Source organism: Macadamia integrifolia, chromosome 11, assembly GCF_013358625.1.
Source record: "Macadamia integrifolia cultivar HAES 741 chromosome 11, SCU_Mint_v3, whole genome shotgun sequence".
Taxonomy (NCBI): domain Eukaryota; kingdom Viridiplantae; phylum Streptophyta; class Magnoliopsida; order Proteales; family Proteaceae; genus Macadamia; species Macadamia integrifolia.
Genome location: NC_056567.1, coordinates 10,798,732 through 10,821,578, shown reverse-complemented (window position 1 = coordinate 10,821,578; position 22,847 = coordinate 10,798,732). Strand labels below are relative to the sequence as shown.

At 38.9% G+C, this 22,847-nt stretch overlaps 1 protein-coding gene across 1 annotated transcript in view; it reads left to right on the top strand.

Annotated features, from left to right (window-relative positions):
• Positions 1–1,271: 1,271 nt before the first annotated feature.
• LOC122092904 (serine/threonine-protein phosphatase 6 regulatory subunit 2-like) overlaps positions 1,272–22,847 on the top strand; it is a 46,544-nt gene continuing 24,968 nt past the window's right edge. Inside the window, exons 1-7 of the mRNA XM_042663206.1 lie at positions 1,272–1,697; positions 15,540–15,643; positions 18,003–18,089; positions 18,190–18,265; positions 18,400–18,474; positions 18,653–18,706; positions 19,474–19,540. Of these exons, the coding sequence (XP_042519140.1) occupies positions 1,659–1,697; positions 15,540–15,643; positions 18,003–18,089; positions 18,190–18,265; positions 18,400–18,474; positions 18,653–18,706; positions 19,474–19,540 (502 nt within the window). The 5' untranslated portion in view covers positions 1,272–1,658. The remainder of the gene's footprint in view (positions 1,698–15,539; positions 15,644–18,002; positions 18,090–18,189; positions 18,266–18,399; positions 18,475–18,652; positions 18,707–19,473; positions 19,541–22,847) is intronic.

Here is a 22,847-nt window from a genome sequence, read left to right as displayed (position 1 = left end):
TGAGGAACTTTTCCCTGAATTGTATATACAAATAATATAAAACATATTTAATGGTAAATTTGAATACCAAATTGAACGACGTTAAGCTTTGGATTATATTTTTTCAAAGTTCTAAAATTAAACTTGCCATAAATATATGGCACACATAAATAATTGGGTCATGGATTGTTGGTCAGCCAAACCATAGTGAAGAAACCGTAGTAGTGAAGACTTGCTTTCTGATCCATTTTGGACTAGCATAGCAAGTTTGAGTGTATTAGAAAGGGTAATGGAGAGTAATTATTGGTCGAATTTGTACCACATAGGCATGGACCGACAAACTTTTGTCCTAAATAAAATTAGAAATAAAAAAAATATATGGTAGTAATACGGAAATGTTGTCAAACTTAACAAAACATCCTGCTAATATATGTAAATTGGCTAACTACCTTACCATAAATTTTGACATACAAGTAAACCCTATCAATCTCTATTTACCTATAAATTTAAACAAAATGGAATTTTTATAAATATTGGAAAAGACGAGTCAAAATATATCTTAAAATATAAAAAATAATAACCCCAAATTATGGACCATCTAAAATACAAAGATAGGACTAAATAAGACTTGAAAATAAAAATTTACAAATAATTTTACATGTGATTAGTCGACGAGGGACCTTGCTTATCCGTATAATTATAAACTACTACATCATAAGCCATATGAGTAAATTAAGACTGCCTTTTTATGCACTATAACCCATCCATTCCATCACATTTTTGCCACAAGAATGAAAAAGTGATTGACAAAGGTATTCTTCTTCTTTTTTTATATTTTTATTTTTATTTTTATTTTTATTTTTATTTTTATTTTTTATGATAATAGACAAAGATGATGAAAAGGTAACATAAAAGCCTCCAAAAAAGGGAAGCATCGACAGCGAACTAACGATTACTCTATACCCTTGCAGTTGACAGTGTGGAGATGGAAAAGAGATGGCTAGTGTAAATATGATTTCTCTTATCTAGAGTTGAAGGGTATAATAACAGATTCTATCAAAGTTATCCAAGGGATGATTACAAGAATAAGGTAAACTGTAAGGAGCCCGGTGTGATTAACCCAAAAAATATCTCCAAACCTTAGAACACAACGTGCAAGTGGCAAACAAAAATTATTATCTCATCCATTTCTTTTTTTTAATTAAATCTTTTTCTGGTAGAAAAAAATTGATTAAATCTTCATTTATTATTATGATTATTATTATTATTATTATTATAAGGAATCTATTTCATTACCCAAACTATCTTCTCCGAACACATTCTCGTTCTCTGTAGCCCTGCAATAGCCCCGCGATTGCAGGGCTTTTATGCTCCGTTGCCTGCTTACCTCTCTCTCCATTTCTTAGCTTTCCATTAAATCCAATTAATCTTCTGCAAACACTAGAATCCCTTGTCGCTGATCTCTCTCCCTTCACATTCACTGAGAAGAAAGAATCATCCAAAGGAGTTGGAATTCTAGGGTTTCTTCATGAGTTGCTCAATGTCTCCTCTTTTGTTTTTTATTGGGTGATCATAAGTTTCCATTTGGAGGTTTTCTGGAGCTTCTTGGGCTGTTGGATTTGCAGATCTGATTTTCAGGTTATTGGAGACAGTTTCGCAGTTCAATTGCGCCTGTAAAGATGTTTTGGCGTATGGCAGGATTGTCCACGGCATCTCCCGTGAGTTGGTGTTCCTGATTTTCTGCTTTTTATTGATAATTCTTTTTTGGGGAGGGGTTGTTTTTCGATTGAATTTTGAATATAGAGCTAAAAGTTCTTTTTTATTGCATTTTTTGGGGATTACGAGTCTTTGTTGATGCGCTCGGATAGATTCTTTCTACGTAGTAATCTGGAAAATTTGTTAGAATACTTGCAATGCTATGAGTCTTCAGAGTGGTGAAGTATTGGGCTGAATCAACAAATTGAAAGCAGTTACGGAATTAGCTTCCGTTAGCTCTCATCCGCTCACTGGCTTTGAATGGAATGAATTTGGAGAAAATTGGTGAGAGACAAGTTCAGAAGAATACAATTGGAGGAGAAATTCGTTCCTCTTAAAATTTGAGGAGGATGTTGTAAACGTATGACTAATCTGGACTCTAACATATAAAAAACATTGAATCGATCACCTAGGACTGGTTGGGACCTTTATGAGTTGCTGAGCCTACTTGAGGTTGCAGTTAATAGGACCAGATCTTCTGTAGCATTCCTTCATATGTGTTGCCAATTAAGCCTTTAATGCAGGGATGGGAGAAGGCATACACTGAGTCCCACTTCTGTAATTGCAGCCATTATATGTTCACTCCTGCCAATTTATTTGTTGCATCACAGGTTCTGCAAGGTGAAGAAGATTTCCATAAAAGGATCGCAGCCAATAATTAACTACAGCTACTATTATTACATCAAGAACAGTTGACCTATAGTGCTGGAAAACTTGAAAATCTGTTCCCCCTCTTTATAGATATTGGGACTTCATATTTGTGCATTTTACTACAATCTTCTTGTCCTCTCCTCTCTGTGTTATAAATTAATTAGATGATTTGTTGGTTTTGTTTGTATGAAGGTATTCCTTGTTAGAATTGTTTTCTTTTTATTACTTAGTTGTAGTTTGGGATCGACTAGAATTTCATATGAATAATGAGATCAGAAGCGGTTTGTGTGAATTATTTTTTATTGTTATCCCTCAGATTCTTTAGGGAAAGCATAGATATGCAGTATGCTTCAAAGTTAAGGGGTAATATCAGAGGAGTTGAATCTTTATTTCACCCCACTCTGTCGTCTTGAGCTGAACTCGAACTTCAAAAAGTAATAATCTAACGCTTAAGAAACAAAGCATTTGGAAAGATAACTATAATAATGATACATTGATACCCCTAAAATAACAGAGCACCTGTAATGCAAACCTCGTTTGAGGCAAGGACCGTTGAAGAGCGGAGCTGCGATAGAGACTTGCGATTCTTCGAGATCGCTGGATGAAACTCTTCAAGGTTTCTGATCGAACTCTTCTAGGTTCTGAACAAACAAGAAATCTCAAAAAAATAGAGTAGTAGTTGATGCCAAGAGAATAATGTATATATTAACGTCCCCTTCTATGATTAGAGAAGGTACTCAAATACAACTTCCAAAACTAAAGACAGAAGTCCAAAACTAATGAAACTCCTTAAACAATTAAAACTTTGATAAAATCTAGAAACGTAACAAGACTTCTAACTCCTAATCTGTAGGAAGCAAAGATCATTGTAAGAAACAAACTCCTTCAACCACTAGGAAACTACTTGTGTGATGGAGGAAACTAAGCTGGACATTGCTGAGCTAATGTCCGTCCTTTGTGGTGTTGAATCCGCACAGAACTCCACCTGATCAGCGATGGCTCCATTGGATGCCGACATAGCTTCCGAGCCTGCATCAAGTTGTTATTGCTCTCTGTTGGTGGTTCATTTTGTGGGATGGTGTGAATTTATATGACCTTTGGAATATCTTTATAGGTGTCTGTTGTAATAATGGGTTTATGGGTATTCTAGAGTTCTACCAAACAGATACTTGAGTCCATTAGGGTTATGGTCTATGGTCTTGTAGTATTCTCTAGAATATTCCTGTAATATTCCCTCTAATATCCCTTCTCTCTATTATAAATAAAGAGGGCTAGTGTCTGTGAGACATAAGCTCAATTCCCCAATTCAACATGGTATCAGAGCCATGAAACCCTAAACCCTTTCCTCACCATTCTAACCCTACCTCCGCCATCTAAACCCTTCCCAAATCCAGCGATCACTATTCCCCACCATCGCCTCCTGCACTTCTAGCCACTGCCAAGGACAGTGACTTCTACCGTTGCCGCTGGCAATATCTCCTTCCACCATTGCCTCCAGCACCATCGTTGCTAGTACCTCCAGCTGCCGTCGCTAGCTTATAGTGCCTCCTTCTTCGGGCGCCACAACTTCCCTTGGTGGTTGAATGCGATTCATCCCACCGAGATTGTTCATCTTGTTATCTCTGTGAGATGATATACCAAAGATCTATCCTATAGTTGTTGAAGACTCTAGTGCTATTGTCTGAGACCCTTTGGTTCTAATCAAAAATCATGTCTAAAGTTACTATAACATCTTTAGGATCTGACGGGGCCTCTTTATCTATCCCTACCATCCTCCCTAACTCCATCAAACTAGATGGGAGCAATTTGTTGTGGTCTCATTCCATACTTGGCTACTGGTGCTTGTGGCTTATCAGGCTATATTACTGGTGCTACGAAGAAACCTACTATTGCTGATAAAACCCAAGTCAAATGGAAGACAAACAACTTTCTCGTGATGTCCTACCTAAGGGTGTTAATCGATTCGGTTTCGGTGTATACAATATGGTTTTGTTCGGATCACATTTATTTGGCTGATACCAAAACCAAACTGTTTACTAAATGGTTACACTTTCGGAAACCATAATTGTTTAATAAATGGTTCCGGTTTCACAATTTTTAAATGGTGTTGGTTTTGTGATTTTACATGGTTTTGACCGCGGTTTAATCCATACAGTTTCTAAACAGTTAGCAACCGGTTTGCTGGTTTATTCGCATGCCTATTGAAATTTGCCTTTGCTGATAAAAACTTCAATCTTGTATCAAATTCAATGAGCAATGAGGCATTGAAGGGGCAAGGTTTTAACTACATAACTACATAATAGGAGTAAAATATTGAATAGGCTGTTGGACAACCTCTATGGTCCTTTCTTCTTCCCTAAATTAAACTCATCTTGTTTTGTTTGTATAAAACTCATTATTTTAGTAAGTCATATACGGTTTAAACGGGTCGGTTTTGAAGGTAATTTGGTTTAAAACTGCGGATTAAACGGTAAAAATCGAACCGAACCATTTCATTAATCGGTCTGAAAATTGAAAAACCAAAACCAAATTATTTACTAAACGGCTTCACGGTTTTAGTGTAAACGGCTTGGTTCGTTTCAGTAAACGATTTCAGTTTCAAATTTACATCTTAGTCCTACCTCATTAATTCCATCAATCTCACTATTGCTCGGAACTATCTCTTACTGGATATTTCTACCAAGATCTAGAAGGCTGCCAAGGACACCTATTCCCAGGTTGGCAATGGCCAATGATGCCCAATGTTACAAGCTAAGGAAACGGATCTATGACACTAAATAGAAGGAACTTCTTTTTCCCAATATTATTCTACCCGCAAAGGGTTGTGACAAGAGTTAGACTTTTATGATGATACTATTCTTAAATGCGAAGGTGACATTGCTATCATTGCAAAGAAAGAAGATAAGATTCGTGTTTATGTATTCGTTCTTGGTCTCAATACCGAGTTTGATCAATCTTGAGCTCAGATTCTGAGTAGGTGTCCCTTTCCCACCCAGGAACAAGCCTATGCCCTTGTTCAAACTGAGGACACTTTTCGTACTGCTATGCTTTCCCCTGCTACACAAGATCACTTTGTTTTCTACTCAGGTTCAGGGAATCAAACTAGGGAAACTCTATGATGGAGGGCCCTTAGGGAAGAGGGGGAAAATCAGACTAGGGGGAGAAAGGGGAAACACACATGCTCACAAGAACAAATCAGACTAAGTTTTATTCAAATAAATTCACCTCCTTAAAAATTAAGTATATGCAAGTATATAAAGAGAAAATAGTAAGACTCCTATTTAGACTCTTAACACTGAAATTGACTCCTACCTCTCTACCCCTTACGTATCCTATCCCAAAACAAACATGATAAAGTAAAAGACATTATTAAACTAAACTACTACGAACCCTTGTTGGACCAAAAACCTATGGCTAGACCGGTTCTTTTTGGCTCTTGGCTTCCAAAGTCGGTCATGTTGGTCCAACCAAGTAAGTGCAGCCTTATCTGTATCAACTCTCCTCTGTCGAGTTTGGATGAGGTGCAGGAATGCCGTCAGAATCTATTCGCTTGAGGAGAAAAGTACTAGCTGTCCTCTTGAGTTTGAGAGAGGGAAGATGCTTTGCTGGAAGAAACTTCATCTCAAGGCCACCATGCTGAAAAAAGTATGTATTCTCATATCCACAATGCTTGGCTTTCTTGTTGAATAACCATGGGTGCCCCAGAAGAATATGACAAACTTTCAGAGGAAGAATGTCACACTGAACCTGATCAATCGGTCCACCAATGGAATACGTGAGCAAAAACGTTTCATTAATTTTCAGATTGTTGTTGTTTACCGACCCAACCTTGTAGGAATTCGGATGAGGCTCAGTTTTTAGACCTAACTTGCGAACAGCATCTTCAACAACAACGTTGGTGCAACTGCCAGGGTCAATCACCATATTACACAAGCTATCATTGCATCGCACATTGGTTTGAAAAATACTATTACGACGACAATTGTCCTCAGGAATCTTCTGTGTAGTCAAAAGAGTACAGATCACATAGAATGGTTGAGGCTCACCATCACTATCACCATCATTAATCTCATTAGGCTCACGATCTCATTCAACCTTTAAATTTACTGTTCCCGTTTTCGGTTGCTCTTCTGGGACATAGGATATAAAATTGTCCTTGTCGATGTATGCTAACAACCGGTTAAGACATTGATTAGCTCTATGCCCATTTTCTTTGCATGAGAAACATTGAATGGCCTCCTTTGAAAATACTGAGCTCCTGTCATAACCACGCTGAGGTGGGAAGTAAGGTCTGTTTGAATCACATCGAAGTGGAGTATACGACCGGCTAAGTCATGAAGATGATATAGATGAGGCACTAGCATGTGGTCTGCTGATTGACTTTTCTTGTGGGGATGGCTGTGGCTGAATAGAACTAGAACCCCTAAGAAAAGCATCTGTAAATAGCCTTTGATTGTATGGGCGTTTTAGACTTTCCTCAACTTGATATGCTACTTGTACGGCATCTTCCATTGTGGGCAGTTGACTAGATGCAAGGGCAGCACTAAGTTGAGGATGCAAACCATTGCGGAAGTGTGCCACCAATACTTCTTCGTCCCACTTAAAATCAAAACGGGTGGCCAAGTAATAAAACCTAGCAACATATTCTTCAACGATCAAATTCTCTTGTTTCAACTGTGCAAACTTGAGATGCATGCGTTGCTTGTAATCAGAAGATAAAAATCTCCGGTTCATGCATTTCAACCTAAGTAGGGACTAAACCGATGCCTCGGGTTCGGTTCTGTTGTTGTTGCTTGACCAACCAGATTTGGGCTATGCCTTTTAGTTTAGCCTCTGCAAATAGGATCTTTCGGGCCTCAGTCAATCCGTACCATCTGAAGAATGTCTCTAAGCTGTGAATCCAGTAAAGGTATAGTTCTAGATTGTTATCTCCATAAAAATCAAGGACATCCTTATTTGCTGCTCTTTCTGCTCCATCATCATATGTACAAGTTCCATATGGTGGTGGAGGTGGTGGTGGCAGTGTATGATGTGGTGGTGGTGGTGGTGTACTGACGAATTCTGTGGAGTGGTGTTGGAAGAATCCCTAAATTGAGTGGGACTCTTTCCTCTATCTGTTGCCACCAAACGATCAATAGAAGCTGGCATAGAGTCCATTGTTGTCTTAAGGGTGACGATGGTAGTGAGAGCATTAATTTTTGCACCAGTTTCTCCCTTTTAAGAGTTAAGCTGTTGAACAACTTCACTATTGGCTACCATGGTGGAGATGGGCAAGATTACACTCAAATATGATGGCAAAATGGCAAATAAATTTTTTTTTTTGCAGGCATGGCAGAATTGTAAATATTAGAATTCAATTTACACCTCAAAGGATATCAGTGTGGGTGCAGGGGTATACTTGGAAGTGAAGGGTAAAAAGAGGGTTAATTAGGGATAAGGGGAGATTAGAGGGGTAATACTAGAAGTTTAAAGAATTTAAAGAAAAAAATGAAACAAAAGGAGTTCGTAGGTTGGGGTTTACGACAGAAGGAGTTCTCTTCTCCTTTTTAGAGAGGAAAACCAGAGAAGCCACAAAGTGTGGGATCGTGGCTGCCTGATGCGAGAAGGGGAAGAGCCTCACGACCTATACGGTGAGAAGCAGTAGCGGAACTCCAGGGAGCTTTTGAAACCAGGTATGTTCTTCTCTCACTTTCTTTTCTTCTGCTCTTCTTCTCTTCACTCCTGCCTCTTGATCTCTGTTCTCTTTTTCTTCTGTTCTTCTCTCTCTACTACGCTGCTTCTTCTTGTTTTTGCCGCTGGAGACACCCTAGTACAATGGGAGGGTATCGCTCGAAGAGGTCAGGGGTGGGGTTGGGGTTTTGGTTGGGAACGATGGGTAAAAGAGATTTTTTTTTTTTTTTTTTTAGAACTTGCGATGAAGGCAGGGCTTAGGGCTACTGTGGGAGGTGGAAGGGAGTTGTGTTTCAGTAGAGTCAAAGGGATCCTTTGGCTTTGATACCAAATTGATGGAGGGCCCTTAGGGAAGAAGGGGAAAATCAGACTAGCAAGGGGAGAAAGGGGAAATGCACATGCTCACAAACACAAATCAAACTAAGTTTCATTCAAATAAATTCACCTCCATAAACATTGAGTATATGCAAGTATATAAAGAGAAAATAATAAGTCTCCTACTTAGACTCAAACATTGAAACTGACTCCTACAATCCTACCTCTCTATCCCTTATGTATCGTATCCTATCCCAAAACAAACATGATAAAATAAAGGACATATTATTAAACTAAACTACTACCAACCCTTATTGGACCAAAAACCTATGGCTGGACCGGTTCTTCTTGGCTCTTGGCTTCCAAAGCCGGTCATGTTGGTCCAACCAAGTGCAGCCTTATCTGTATTACTCCACCTAGATCCATAGAGAAGTAGGTTGTCAAGTGTGATTACTGTGGAAATGAACGTTACATTAGGGACAGGTGCTGGAAGTTACATGGTAAACCAGCCAACACCCGTAATCATGGGCAAGGACGATCAGGTGCTATCGTGAATCATGTTTTTGATGACACTCCCACGAATCCCTCCATCTCTAATGAAGTTCTATAGTCCTTGTGCCAACTGATGACCAAGCTTGACATTGCTTCCTCCTCTATGGCCTCAGCTACTTCTTTGCCAATTTCCTCTGATCTTGCACCATACATAGGTATTCCATTTGGTGGCCATTGTGCATCGATTGAATCCCCTTCTTAGATTATCGATTCAGGGGCCACTGACCATATGACAGGGTCTCCTAAGATGCTTACTCTCCTTTGTCAGGTAACCAAAAAGTCGGGGTGGCAAATGGGTCTCTTTCCCTATCTCTGGAAAGGGTTCCATCAATCTCATTCCATTATTAACCTTGTCTTTTGTTTTGCGTGTCCCAAAGTTTACTACTAATCTTCTTTCTGTTAGTAGCATTACTAGAGATCTTAACTGCGAAGTAACATTCTTTCCTACCCATTGTCTTTCTCAGGACTTGGTAATGGATCATACGATTGGCAGTGATAGTGGTGGGTGGGTTGTGCTTGCTTGATCGGTTGTCTACTGCATTGACCTCTCAACACACAGTTCTAGCTGTATCTACTTTTGCCTTGCATAGTCTCTACTAGTGGCATCGTCGCTTGGGTCACCCACCATTAGGAATTTTAGCAAAGTTATTTTCTGATTTATTTCGCAAGTGTAATCCAAACAATTTCTTTTGTGATGCTTGTGTTTTTGCCAAACAAACTAGATCTATTATGTATCCTATTTCTGATAATAGAAGTTTGATTCCATTTGCTTTGATCCATGCTGATGTGTGGGGACCATCCCATCGTGTCTCTATTACTGGACATCGATGGTTTGTGACATTTATTGACTGCTTTAGTTGTACTACCTGGGTGTATCTATTGCATCCGAAGAGCGATGTATTTTCTTATTTTAAACAATTTCATAAGATGATTGAGACTCAATTTGATTCTAAGGTTCAGATACTCCGGTCTGATAATAACACTGAGTATACTGATGGAGAATTTTAGGTGCATTTAGCTGATAAGGGCATTATACATCAAACTAGTTGTGTGGACATGGCTGCTCAGAATGGAGTCGCAGAGAGGAAGAATTGCCACCTGTTGGAGGTGGCTCGATTCCTGATGCTTGAGACACATGTTCCACCATAATATTGGAGTGATGCAGTGTTATTTACATCGTATTTGATAAATTGCTTGCCATCTCAAGTATTGGGAACTCGTTTTCCTTGTTGAGGTCCTCATGGTTTCTACTTCCTTTGTTGTACCTCCCGAAGTGTTTGGCTGTGTCGCCTTTGCCAGAAATCATCAGCAACATGGGAAGTTTGATCCTAAGGGTCTTCGCTGCATCTTTCTTGGGTACTTTCCCCCTCAGAAGGGGTACTGGTGTTATCATCCTCCCATGAGGAAGTATTATTTGACCATGGATGTGGTGCACCTCTTTAGGGGGAGTTGCTTAGAGTGGAAGATGTGCCACTAATGCTCCATTGGAATAGGACGGAGTAGATGGTGGTTACTTGGAAGGAGTTACAAGTCAGGAACGACTGGGACCTATTTTCGCCCAGGGGGAGTCAACGCCCCATTTCCACCCAGGGGGAACCAGAGTCCATTTTCGCCTAGGGGGAGCAGTCGATGATCTCAGCCCAGGGGGAACCGACTATTCCAGCCAAGGGAGAACAACCGACCAGATCCACTCAAGCGTTTGAGTGTCATCATCATAAGCAAACCCATCCTACCATCATTGCACAAAGCCAGTCACATGCTCCAGAACCAAGTCCTAGTGCTGGTAAGTCCCATCCTGCTAATTCATCCCTTGATTTACCTATAGCTGTTTGTAAACTTCAACGGGAATGTACTAAACATCCTATTTCTAATATTGTCTCCTATAAGCATTTGTCTCCTTCTTTCTATTCTTTTGTTTCCTCCTTAGCATCTGTTTCTATTCCTCATAACTGGCAGGAAGCTCTTACTGAACCAAAGTGGAAAGAAGCAATGCATGAGGAAATGAGGGCACTTGGGAAGAACAAAACATGGGAGCTTGTTCAACTTCCATCAGGGAAGAAAACAGTTGGCTGCAAATGGATCTTCATTGTGAAATAACCTGCAGATGGCTCTGTGGATAGGTATAAGGTTAGATTGGTTACAAGATGGTTCACTCAGACATATGGCTTAGACTATCAAGAAACCTTTTCATCAGTGGCCAAAATGAACATTGTGAGGGGCATCATATCATTTGTTATCGACCGTGGCTAGGATCTACAACAATTCGATGTGAAGAATGCCTTTCTTCATGGTGAGTTGGAAGATGAGGTATATATGAATGTGCCTAATGGTTTATGCACTCAGCAGACTCAGGGCAAGGTGTGCAAGTTAAAGCAAGCATTATATGGATTGAAGTAGTCCCCATGAGCCTGGTTTGGACGGTTCCATAGGTTTATGATTGCCATAGGTTATAGATAGAGTAATGTTGATCATATTTTGTTCATTAAGAAGTCAGGGGAGCACATTACTATTCTTACAATATATGTGGATGACATAGTGATTACTGGCAGTGACACACGTGAGATTGCTCATCTCAAAGCTTACTTGGGAACTGAACTCGAGATCAAGGACTTGGGGAAGCTCAGATATTTTTTGGGTATTGAAGTAGCCTATTCTGCTCAAGCTATCTTTCTGTCTCAGAGAAAGTATACTCTTGACCTTCTCTTTGAAACAAGGTTACTTGGATGCAAGGCTGTTGACACTCTATAAGAGCCTAATCTCACCTCAAAGAGAAAGATGGAGAACTAGTGAACAAGGGCAGCTATCAAAGGCAAGTCGGTCGTTTCATCTACCTATCTCATACTCGTCCTAGCATTGCATTTGCAGTTAGCCTGGTGAGCTAATATATGCATGATCCACACTCCACTCATTTGGAGGCTGCATATCGCATCTTGAGACTCTTGAAGTCAGTGCCTGGACAAGGTGTCCTATTCTCTGCTCATAGCCATTTGCGTGTGGAGGCATTCACTGATGCTGATTGGGCTGGCTTTCCTGATGATTGGAGATCTACTTTTGGACATTGTACCATGGTAGGAGGTAATTTTATTACATGGCGGAGCAAGAAGCAAGCAATGGTTGCGAGATCTAGTGCTGAAGCTGAGTTTCAAGCCATGGCTCAAGGTATTTGTGTACTATGGCTTCAGGGTTTTCTTCAGGATTTGTGTGTCTCTATCAGTTTACTAGTGCGACTATATTGTGAGAATAAGTCCGCGATTAGCATAGTTCACAATCCAGTTCAGCATGACCGCACGAAGCATGTAGAGATTGACTGTCACTTCATCAAAGAGAAGTTGGAGCGGGGCATCATATCATCTTCATGATGGATTGGTGAATTATTGGATTGAGCTGGATTTGAACCAGCATAGACATATTGGCAATGAATTTACAGTCCATCCCCATTAACCCCTTGGGCATCGACCCAGCAATATGCATTCCGTTTGTACCTTCTGAGGCTCAATTAGCTGATATCTTTACTAAGAGGCTTAGTAATAAGTTGTTTAGTCCTATTGTTAGCAAGTTGGGCATGTTCGATATGAATGCACCAACTTGAGGGAGAGTGTTGTAATAATGGTTTATGGGTATTCTAGAGTTCTACCAAACAGGTCCTTAAGTCCGTTACGGTTATGGTCTATGGTTTTGTAATATTCTCTTGTATATTCCTGTAATATTACCTAGAGTATCCTGTAATATTCCCTAGAATATCCCTTTCTTTTTATTATAAATAAAGAGGGTTAGTCTCTGTGAGACATAAGCTCAATTCCCCAATTCAACAGTGTCTAAATCTTCCTTCAGTCTATGATTTTTACAAAGCTTTGATCTATGAATTTAATAGATAACAATCCACCAGCACCTTAAATGCGATGTTCTGGACCTTCATAATTTAATAATCTAAGCTTTTTGAAGTATCCAGCACCTTCTTTTACTTGCAATATAGTCCTTTGCAAAAGATATCAAACAAGGTTCTGTCTTAAACTCCAGGATATGGGTAAGTAAATTTGCTGCTTAGAAACTTTATAATGTGATAAATGATCAGTATCATTCACTATAGTAACAATAGTAATTAGGCTAATGTTTCCTTCACAGGTGTTTGAGATGAGCTTCTGTAAATAGTTCACCCTTTCCGAACCACATGGAGGGCTGAGCTTGTAAAAACCAACTATTGGATGGGTAGTGTTCCTCATGGATTTGACAGTTGTCTAATTTGGGGTCTCATCTCAGTCCTTACAACCCACCATTATGGAGCTTTAAATGTTGTAGTTGCAATGGTTGAACCCCCTCTGCCAAATTAGAATTATCAACGACTTTTCTTAGCTTTATATCCTTGTGTCCCGTTGGGTGAATGAATGAATGGTGCAGGATCACTTCCATGGACCGGGCCAACCTTGTTTGAGAGCTCTGACCGATTTGGGTCTGGTAGGATATTAGTAGTTTATTAATTTACTTATTTGGATTTATCTTTTAATCTTTTACTTAGGCTAGACTCCCATTCCATTTTGTTTTTAGAGCTTGATTCCATCATAGATTTAGATTTGGTTAGATAATTAGAAGATAGAGTTAGATTTTACTTCTGTTTCAGCATTAGACTGCAATTGGGAAATTTTCAATTTCATTTTTGTAAATATTCTTGTAACCCAATTCATCATTCAGATTTGGTGGAATGAAAGTTAGTGGTTACCTCGCGGTTGTGGTGGTTTGAGACCAAGTTGGTCGAAGACGGTATCTTCTTCCCTCTTCCTTCTTCCTTTCTTACCCGTGATCTAGTTCTTTTCCCTTCTATTCTTCTTCTTCTCCTACGTCTTCTCTTGCGTTCTATCATCGGGCTTTCTTATTTAGTTCTGTACTGGCAATATTGACAGCCCTGCATATCTACCTTGAACTTCCTGGTCAGTTTGCCAAACCAGGATTTCTATTCCTCTTACTGGACCACCTAACTTGTGATCAAGTTGCCAAGAAATGATTGGCGCCTCCCAAGTAATACATCTCTGCCTACTTGGGCGTGCCACAGACACATCGAACAAGAACTTTGAGAACTATCCGACTATAACTAAGCAAATTTACATTAGATACCCCAAGGGTGCTCAGGATGTGCGGCGGTTTGCTAAACTGCCTGCCTACCCTTTGAGCCTGAGATTTGGGGTATTAGGTGTCCCCTCTAGGGCACTTCAAGCCCTTGAATCCCATGCCTGAAACTCCTTCCCAGTGGGTGCTACCTTGCTGGAAATGAACTCAGACCAGTACCTGCCACCGGGTTTCACTTGCAGATATTTTATTCTGCTTAAATATTTGACTTCGGGTATATTGTTGACTGGAATCAAGAGGAGTAGCAGTGTTGATTCATCTTCCAAAGTTCAGATCAATCGGATCCTTGTAACGTGAGTTTTCTCATTTGAAAGAGGATTGGGTTCCACTGGTTTCTGTTAACAAGAGGAAGAAGACAACTCCTCCCCCACGATTCCTTCTATCTTTTATTTTATTCTTCTAGTTTCCAGTAATGCCCCTATCTTCTTCTTTTATCCTTTGTTCCAAGATAGTCCTTTCCCCTTTAAATTATAATTACCTCCATGTCCTCATTTCATTGCTTGCTTAGAAAGGGTCCTATATTGTTCCATATATTACAAGACTGCCATTGTCCCTGTTATTTGAGTTGCTTAACACTTGGGTGGGCCCATAGCAGGCCCAAATGGGTTTTTGTGACCTGGGTTCTACACTTCCACATCAGTGAAACTTACTAGATAGGCAGATGGTGATGTGGACAACTTGTCTATCTAAATTTGACATTAAAAAATGTGCACAATAATTGAATTCTGACAAAGCTGCCACATGTCATATGTTTAGGGCTGTCTAGATAAGCTCATCTTGGCCTGTGAAAGAAACTCATGCCCTAGTAAAATATTATATTAATAATGATGATCATCAAAATCATATTTCTCCATTAGCTTTCTAGTACATGCATAAAAGATATTTAACGAGAGACTTGGCTGAGACTTCTTGGTACAGATAGATACATATTCAATTTTGGACCCCTACAGTGTTGCATTTATCAAGAAAATTCTATCATTCTATTATTCTGGTGTAACTTTTTTCTGCAATTATGTGATTACATTATTAGCCTCCATAGGCTGTATCATACAATATTCATACCTGATATATTGTTCTGGTAGTACTATACTTCTTTAGTTGCAAAATTTGATACATTCACAACACTTCTCAAGTAAATAAATCTTACTCTAACACATGCATCATATATCTGTGAGTACTAATTGTACTAGTCGCACACATAAAGCTTACTCCTGTAAAGTAGCAATATCTTTGATTGCTTACAGACTTCAGCATGTATTCAGTGCTCTATCTGGATGACAAGATCAAACTCATGCAATAATTCAAGCTTGTTTGGTTCTCTGATAATGCCTCCCTTTTTCATTATCAGCTTGGGTTATTAATCACAAAGTTCCATTTAGGCTTGTGTCCTATATCAATAATTTTCATTTTTCCTATTTTTATTTTGACTTCTAGGAGTATGCTTTGCATGATCTTTCCATCTTTAATTTTTTTTTTCTTTTGTCGTATGGTCCTCCCAGGTGGAGACAATTCTGGATAAGGAGAACTTCAGTATGGAGGAACTTCTTGACGAAGATGAAATAATTCAGGAATGCAAATCGCTCAACGGTCGTCTTATAAATTTGTAATACTCTATGCATCCCTTCTTATGTGTATAATCATCTGGTTGTTGTTTCCTTCATTTTCCTATGAAATTTGATACGCAGCTGCTGTGGTTATTTTTTAATTTTCTGTTCATGTTTGCGTGAATTGCTATCTGCATTCACTTACTGTAGTCCAATGTTTGGTAAATATTCCTACTTCATGCTTAGTTGTGAAGGCCTAGGCATACAGGTGCCTTGGTCGCCTAGGCGGGTGCCTTGGTTGCCTTGTTGGTGTCGCCTTGCATCGAGGCCCCCTCCAACTTCTTGGCATGGTTCTAAATCTCGGGTTTCAACCAAGAAATTTATGTCAAACTTTCTGAAACCTTGTCGAAGCCATGTATGTTTTTCTGGGTCTAGTGATAGAATTTTTGGCTGAAATTTCCCAAATATCTGATTTCGTCACGGGTTGGGTTGAAACTACCGAAGTGTGCGAAATTTCGACCGAAATTTCTGAGATTTAGAATTATGAGTCTTGGGTTGCCTAGATGCACTGCAACTATGTCTTCATGTCACATTTTTCAATTCCTAGCTCATTTGTGACAGGCTACTAAGATGAGTTATCGGATGTCGTTAGCAAGACACAACAATAATCAAGGCTTACCTGCTGATTTACATGCCTAAAGAAAATTAATGAGGCGTAGTGGTTGTGGTTGTTTCCTTCATTTCTTTGGACTTTGATACTCAACTGTGTTAGATCTTAGATGTAGCCTGTTGGTCTTGTTGATGTATGCAAGTGTTGATGTTTACGTTGATGCTGCCCTTCCCTAACAGTTCAAGCTTTTATGTGAAGTGGTAGCGAACATGGTGTCACTTATCAGAGCAGGGAGTTTGAGTGTTTGACTCTTGGGAAGTGCAAAAATCGGTAAGGTTGACACTTCTTCTCCCTCGGTGCTGCGAGAAGAAAATGTTGCGTGAGCTCCACGTGCAGGGACCATTGGATCTTGGCCTGCATGTGCAGGGAGTGTTAATGTGTTTGTTTGTTTGGGTTTACTAGCATTGATGGGTGTTGATGGTTCATGACCATCTGTGCTAGTTTCCTTCTGAATAAGTAAGAGGACAGTGGTTGTAGACTTATAGTTATTGTTAGGTACCTTTTCCTTTGGGTGGGGGGAATAAGTAACAATGTATGGACAAAAATAAAGAGTACAGCTAGTTGTGCAACAACAAACATTAGATGCTCAGAGGCAAGGGGCTCAACCATGACCCAAATCCCAATACAATACACATCCCGATACTTGGAATATATTATATTGTCACAAAAGGAACATCATTTCTGTAACATAGCCTTGCATGAACTACCCCTTGTTTTGGTAAACCATTGGCCACTTCATGTTTCTATTTAGACTGAAACTTCACCTGCGAAACAAGGTAGCTAATGGGTCTAATATGAGGAGCGTGACTAAATGGTTCTTCTGCTGGAATCTCTATGCATCAAATAATGTTGGCTGAGTCTCCCTGTGTGCGTAACTGAATCCCTTCCTGATTAATAGTTCAACCCTAATCCTTACTGCCAACAACTCATAAGTATTTTTTTTCTCTCCCAGCATTGTTTGGGTACCCTTTCTCATGTATTTCAAATTGTAACGTCAATGAGCCATCTCTTGGTTTTTTTTAATGTGATTTTATTCATGTGTCAAAAGTATATTGTGATATGAGATCAGTGTAACTGCCTGATGGGCTTAAAAATTCATTATATTGGATGGGCATCTTGATCTTTCAGGGTCGAGTCAGCTCTGTCTTGGCTTGCCACATTTGACCCATCTTTGATCAAGTTTCAGCTCAAAACAGGTAAGAGCCTTAAAAAATGAGTTGAAGAGTGACAGAATTACAAAAATGCCACTGGATTCATTACAGTAATTCAGTAAATGACATTCTTGTAATTTTTGGAACTCTCGCTTTTTAATCCCTTCCCATGCCCGTTTCAGGCTGAAATTTGACCAGCGAGGTGGCTCTTAGGGGACCCACCTACACCCATCCAAGTCTGCCACTCGGCAGGAAAAGCATGGCCTCTTGACAAAATCTAATGTCATTATGGATCATGCCATTTATAGACACCCTTTTAAGTTCCTCAAAGAAAAGTTGTTTTTAGGTTAATTTGAAGTAAGGTATGATGCTATGTGCCAAAAAAAATGTGATGTTTGCAATTTGTTTCGAAATTCTGGGAATGTGTGCACTATATTGATGGCATTAGGGTGTGTACTTTCATGGCTTCATCAGTTTCATGGTTTTGTGTATTCTTACGTCATAATTGTTTGAAGTATGATAGCTTTTTCTTCTTTTTACTTAGATAATTAGATCCATCTTGTCCTTCTTAATCTCTCTTAAATCCCTGTTCTATAGTCTGAGAGAACGGGCCCAGGTGGAGCAACTGCTTCGCTTCATTGTTGAGGAAGCTCCTGAAGAGGCTGAAAAGAGACGAACTTTCAAGTAATTATCCGTTGATTTGCGTGCAAATTTTGCTTCTGGAAACAGTCTCCTACAATAGATTAATTTCTGTGATTGGTAATATCATTTCATTGTTGTCTAGGTTCCCTTTTATTGCTTGTGAGATTTTTACTTGCGAGGTTGATATCATACTCAAAACATTGGTAGAGGATGAGGAGGTGAATAGCTTTATTTCATTGCCCTTCCTTTTTTTTTTTTGAAGTCCTCAGATGCATTTAGTTGCTTCTAGGAAGGACCTTGTGAATTTGATATGGTCGCATATTTTGTTGTTCATCTGCTTCTACCTTTACAGTTGATGCGTTTGTTGTTCTCATTCTTGGAGCCTAACCACCCCCATAGCACATTATTAGCAGGGTATTTCAGCAAGGTATTCCATTCTTGATCTTTCACTTGATTCTCATCTTTTATGTTATTGATAAATTCATATTATTGTTGTGAAATGTAGAAATTACATACTACAGTTTCTCATTTATCTGAGTTATTTATTCGGTTCCACTTGGATATTTGAGTATATTGATGTATTCATCCTGGTTTCTGTATGCTAGGTTGTCATATGCCTGATGTTACGGAAAACAATTCCATTTATGAATTATGTCCAGGTAAGATTTAGACTTCTGTTACTGTTAAAAGGTCCTTTCATTGAGATAGCTTACAATGTTTGTCTACTAACAAAAGAATGATAAAAGGAAAAAAGTACCTTTTCTCTGGGAGGACTGACTTTTGTGCATATGATTCTGTTGTCTAGCATAATCAATATTTCAGTTTTATGCCATATTATAATTGGACAATGAGACTTCGTATAAAATATTGCAATAGAAGTTTTTACCTCACCTATCAAACTGTAAAAAGGAGGGGTTGGTGATATAAGAGAATGGATCTCCTGGTAACTTGGAGTTGAATTTTTAGGGAGGTCTGCTTTGAGTTTATTTGTGAATGGGCTTTCTTGCAGGAAATTTAACTACTTGGTTGCTAATGTTCTTTGGGACAGATATGACTATTTTGTATTTTGATGATATAAAAGACGCTTCAAGCCAGAATTATTGGCAAATATCTAGTCTAGAATCTAGATAAACAAAAAGTGGTTTCCCATACATTTGACTATGGACAAGTTTATGCCAATATAGTTTTGCTTGGGTTTTTGTTAGTTCTGTATGTGAATTTTGTGATTACTCCACTAATTTAACAAGAAGGGTTAATATGTTATAGTGTGACTTTGCTTTTTCTGGTTTTTTTTTTTTTTTTTTTTTTTTGGGGGGGGGTGTGAGGGAGCATATCCCTATGTTTTAATATAGTGCTTGAGCTCCTTTAACTCTTTCTAATTTATGTTGCAGTGAACTGATTTTTGTCTCATTATGCATCTTTCTAGGCTCATCAGGAAATTTTCCATCAGCTGGTTGATCTAATTGGGATTACGTCCATTATGGAGGTTAGCAGTTGACTAGCTCTCTGTTTTCTTGCTTCGCTTCATCTAATTTCCTAGCTAACATTATGCTAAACTTTATAATTTCACAATTAGATTAGATATTCGATATGTTATCATGCTCCCCCCCCCCCCCCCCCCCTTCTTTCTTCTTAGTATAAGCTCTCTTGAGGCCTTCTATTCTCTTTGCTCATGTGAGTTATCAGCAAGGTTCGAAATCTTGTTTCGTTTCGGTATTTCGGTGGGTTCAGAAAAATCAACTTGGCGAGATCTCAACCAAGTTGGTGTTTTTTTTTTTTTTCAGTTGACTGTTTCGGTGGTCAAACGGCCATATTTTGACTTGAAACTTGGTGGGTAACATATTTTAAGGTTAATAAACATGCTTAGAACATAAAAATGCAAAAATATTAGAACATGACATTGTTTTAGAGTTGCACCTTTGGTTGGCAGCAACCATCGAACTGTTCTGGAGATTTTACCTACCTCATTGCTAGAACAAGATATAATATGATAGTAAAACAAATAAATATTGCATCTAAGCCATGATCAAACATACATCAACACTAATTAACTAATATTTAGATTATTAGAGTAATATACTATATAACTCCCTAATTCACAAGTCCCAACTAAAGTCATCCACTGAGCATATTAGTTACACAACAGTACAACAGTAATCATAATGACTATCTATTATCTACTGGAAAGAACTATGACGGCTTGGCTGGATTCCACGCCCAGTACGATGGAGTCGATGTGCATTTTCCTTTGACTGTACCACAAATGCATGCCACGTCATAGTCAAAGAGAAGAATCGAACGTAGTCCTCCACAACTGCCAAAAAGACTGAGTCATCTATGTACTGAAGGTAACCTATTCGAGAGTACGTATCACCACCATAGTATGAAGAAGAAGAACCCGCCATTGAGCTACTGTCAACCGATGGTTCCTGCAACATGTACGAGTTGGTTGGGTATGAGAATAAACTGTCCACAAAGTCATTACCATGTGACTGGGTCTGGGAGCCATAGTGAGTATTACTGCTAGGAATAGATGAACCAGATGTATGTCCCATCCCAGTGAATTGACCATAAGGTCCATGATACTTCGACCTGGTGCTCTCTCTAGTAAATGATGGGGCATGCCATTTCCCACTCCCTCTACTCTCATTGTGAGGATGACTATCCCCTCCATTCAAACTCATTCCGCCAATAGAGTAGATAGGCTATCAATGTACATACAATCTCACTGCGCTTCTCTACCGAATCAGCGATTAGGCCCTCTACTGTAATCTGAACTCCTCCCTCCACCTGATGGACGTGCACCATGATCAAAATCTTGTGTGGCATACTGAAATTGACTCTCTCCAGTGAATCGCACCGGCTCGGGCTCGGACTCGGACTCGGACTCGGACTCGGCCTTCTCAAACTCCTTCAAATCTATCACCACCCCTACCTCCATCACCATCATCCATAGTTTTTAAGGCGGTGAGGCGACAGAGGCGTTTGAGGGCCTTTCGGAGCTCCTTAGCGATAAGGCAAGATAAAGTGTCGCCTTATTGACTAAAACGTTCATGTGTAATTTTTTTTATAAAACCAATTTATTTGGCTCAAATCCTAATTGAATCCTATTACTCATATGTTAAATAAATATTAAAAGTTTATATTCATACCAATGTAAGATATTCATCAAGAAAACAAATCAATAAAGTGAATAAACTAAGTTCATCTTCATCAATCATCAATCATCAATCATCATACCATATTAACATATAATATAAATACATAATTATAAAACAAAATTATAAATATAAAGAAAAGAAGACATAAAAAATACAAGTATTTATTATACTTACCTCTATGATGCCAAAATGAGTGTCTAAGCCCTAAGGTCATCCACTATATTTCTACTACTGTCAAAGAAGAATGAAGCTCACCGCTACCGGTTCAAACTCACTGCTGTCGGAGCAAAATGGTCGCCTAGATCAGTGGTTCTTTCTTGTTCCTTGATTCCTTCTCAAAGCCCTTTCTTAAAACCGTTGACAGAATCCAAACCCTGTTTGTGAATTGTGTTTTTTATATTGTTTGTTTTGGTTATTTTTGGTAGAGTAAATCTGATCCCATACATCTCAAGTGTTAACAAAATCATACACCTACCAATAAAAAATCTATATTTGGAATCCTCATCAAGTAATTTTAAAATGTGTTTAAAAAAAAAAAATCATAAGGCGCCACTTCACGTAAGGTGGAGCACTGCCTTACCATCTCTAGACCGCATCAATGCCAAGGCCTTAGCAGTGCCTTAAAAACTATGGCATCATCACCATCGTCATCGTCATCGTCATCGTCATCGTCATCACCATCACCATCACAATCACCATCACCATCACCATGTGTCTGTCTGTCTTTGGCTGTGTCTGAGTCTGGGTGTGGGTACGACCACCCGATGAAATGGTCCAATCATCATCTTCATCTAAATAATCCCTACCAGGTGCAGGCTCGAATAGTCGAGGGATCTGTGAATGTATCATTCCCTTTGCTGCTATATAATCATCAACATCGACCGCCATTTCTTGCACTAGATTATTAATCTATTTTTCATATTTTCAAAAATTAAAATAAATAATTACCTGCTGGGAAAAACTTTTACTCCGATGGAGTCGTAGAACAGCCATTGGTAACTAACATATGAATAGTTGACATCCATCAAAGCAATATTTATCATAAAAAGTAACAATTTATGTTAATGGAAAATGAATTTTTAAACTGGAAAAAAAAAATTGACTCCGTGAGGTCATAGATCGGCCTCTGATGTGTAACATATAAAAAATCTAGAAGCACCCAACATGTATTTATGTAATATTTAAAAAAAATGGTTTTGGAGAAGGAACTTTACCTTTCCTAAGCTTTGAATGGGTGGATCTTCTTGTAGGAGAGATTTGTAAGTCAAAATGTGTGATGATGTGGCTAATTAGAGTCTAATAGGATTGATTTGTGTAAAAAATTGTAACTTTCACGGAGATTTCACCGAAATGGTCGAGACAGGTGAGACAGAGTTGAAATTTTGACTCTGTCTTACCGAGACCAAGTATTTATATGCCTTGCTGTGTACCATTACGGTATCTTGCCTAGACGATACCGAAATCTTGGCCAAGATACCAAAATCTGGACCGAGTTGGTGTACAAATAGTATTTCATAGCATGTTTCGTTTCGACAAAAAAAAAAAAAAGGCCAAAATTACTGAGATTTCGAACCATGGTTATCAGTATTTACTGCCCTGGTCCATTTTTCAGTTAAGTAACCGTTCATATTTTTCCTTG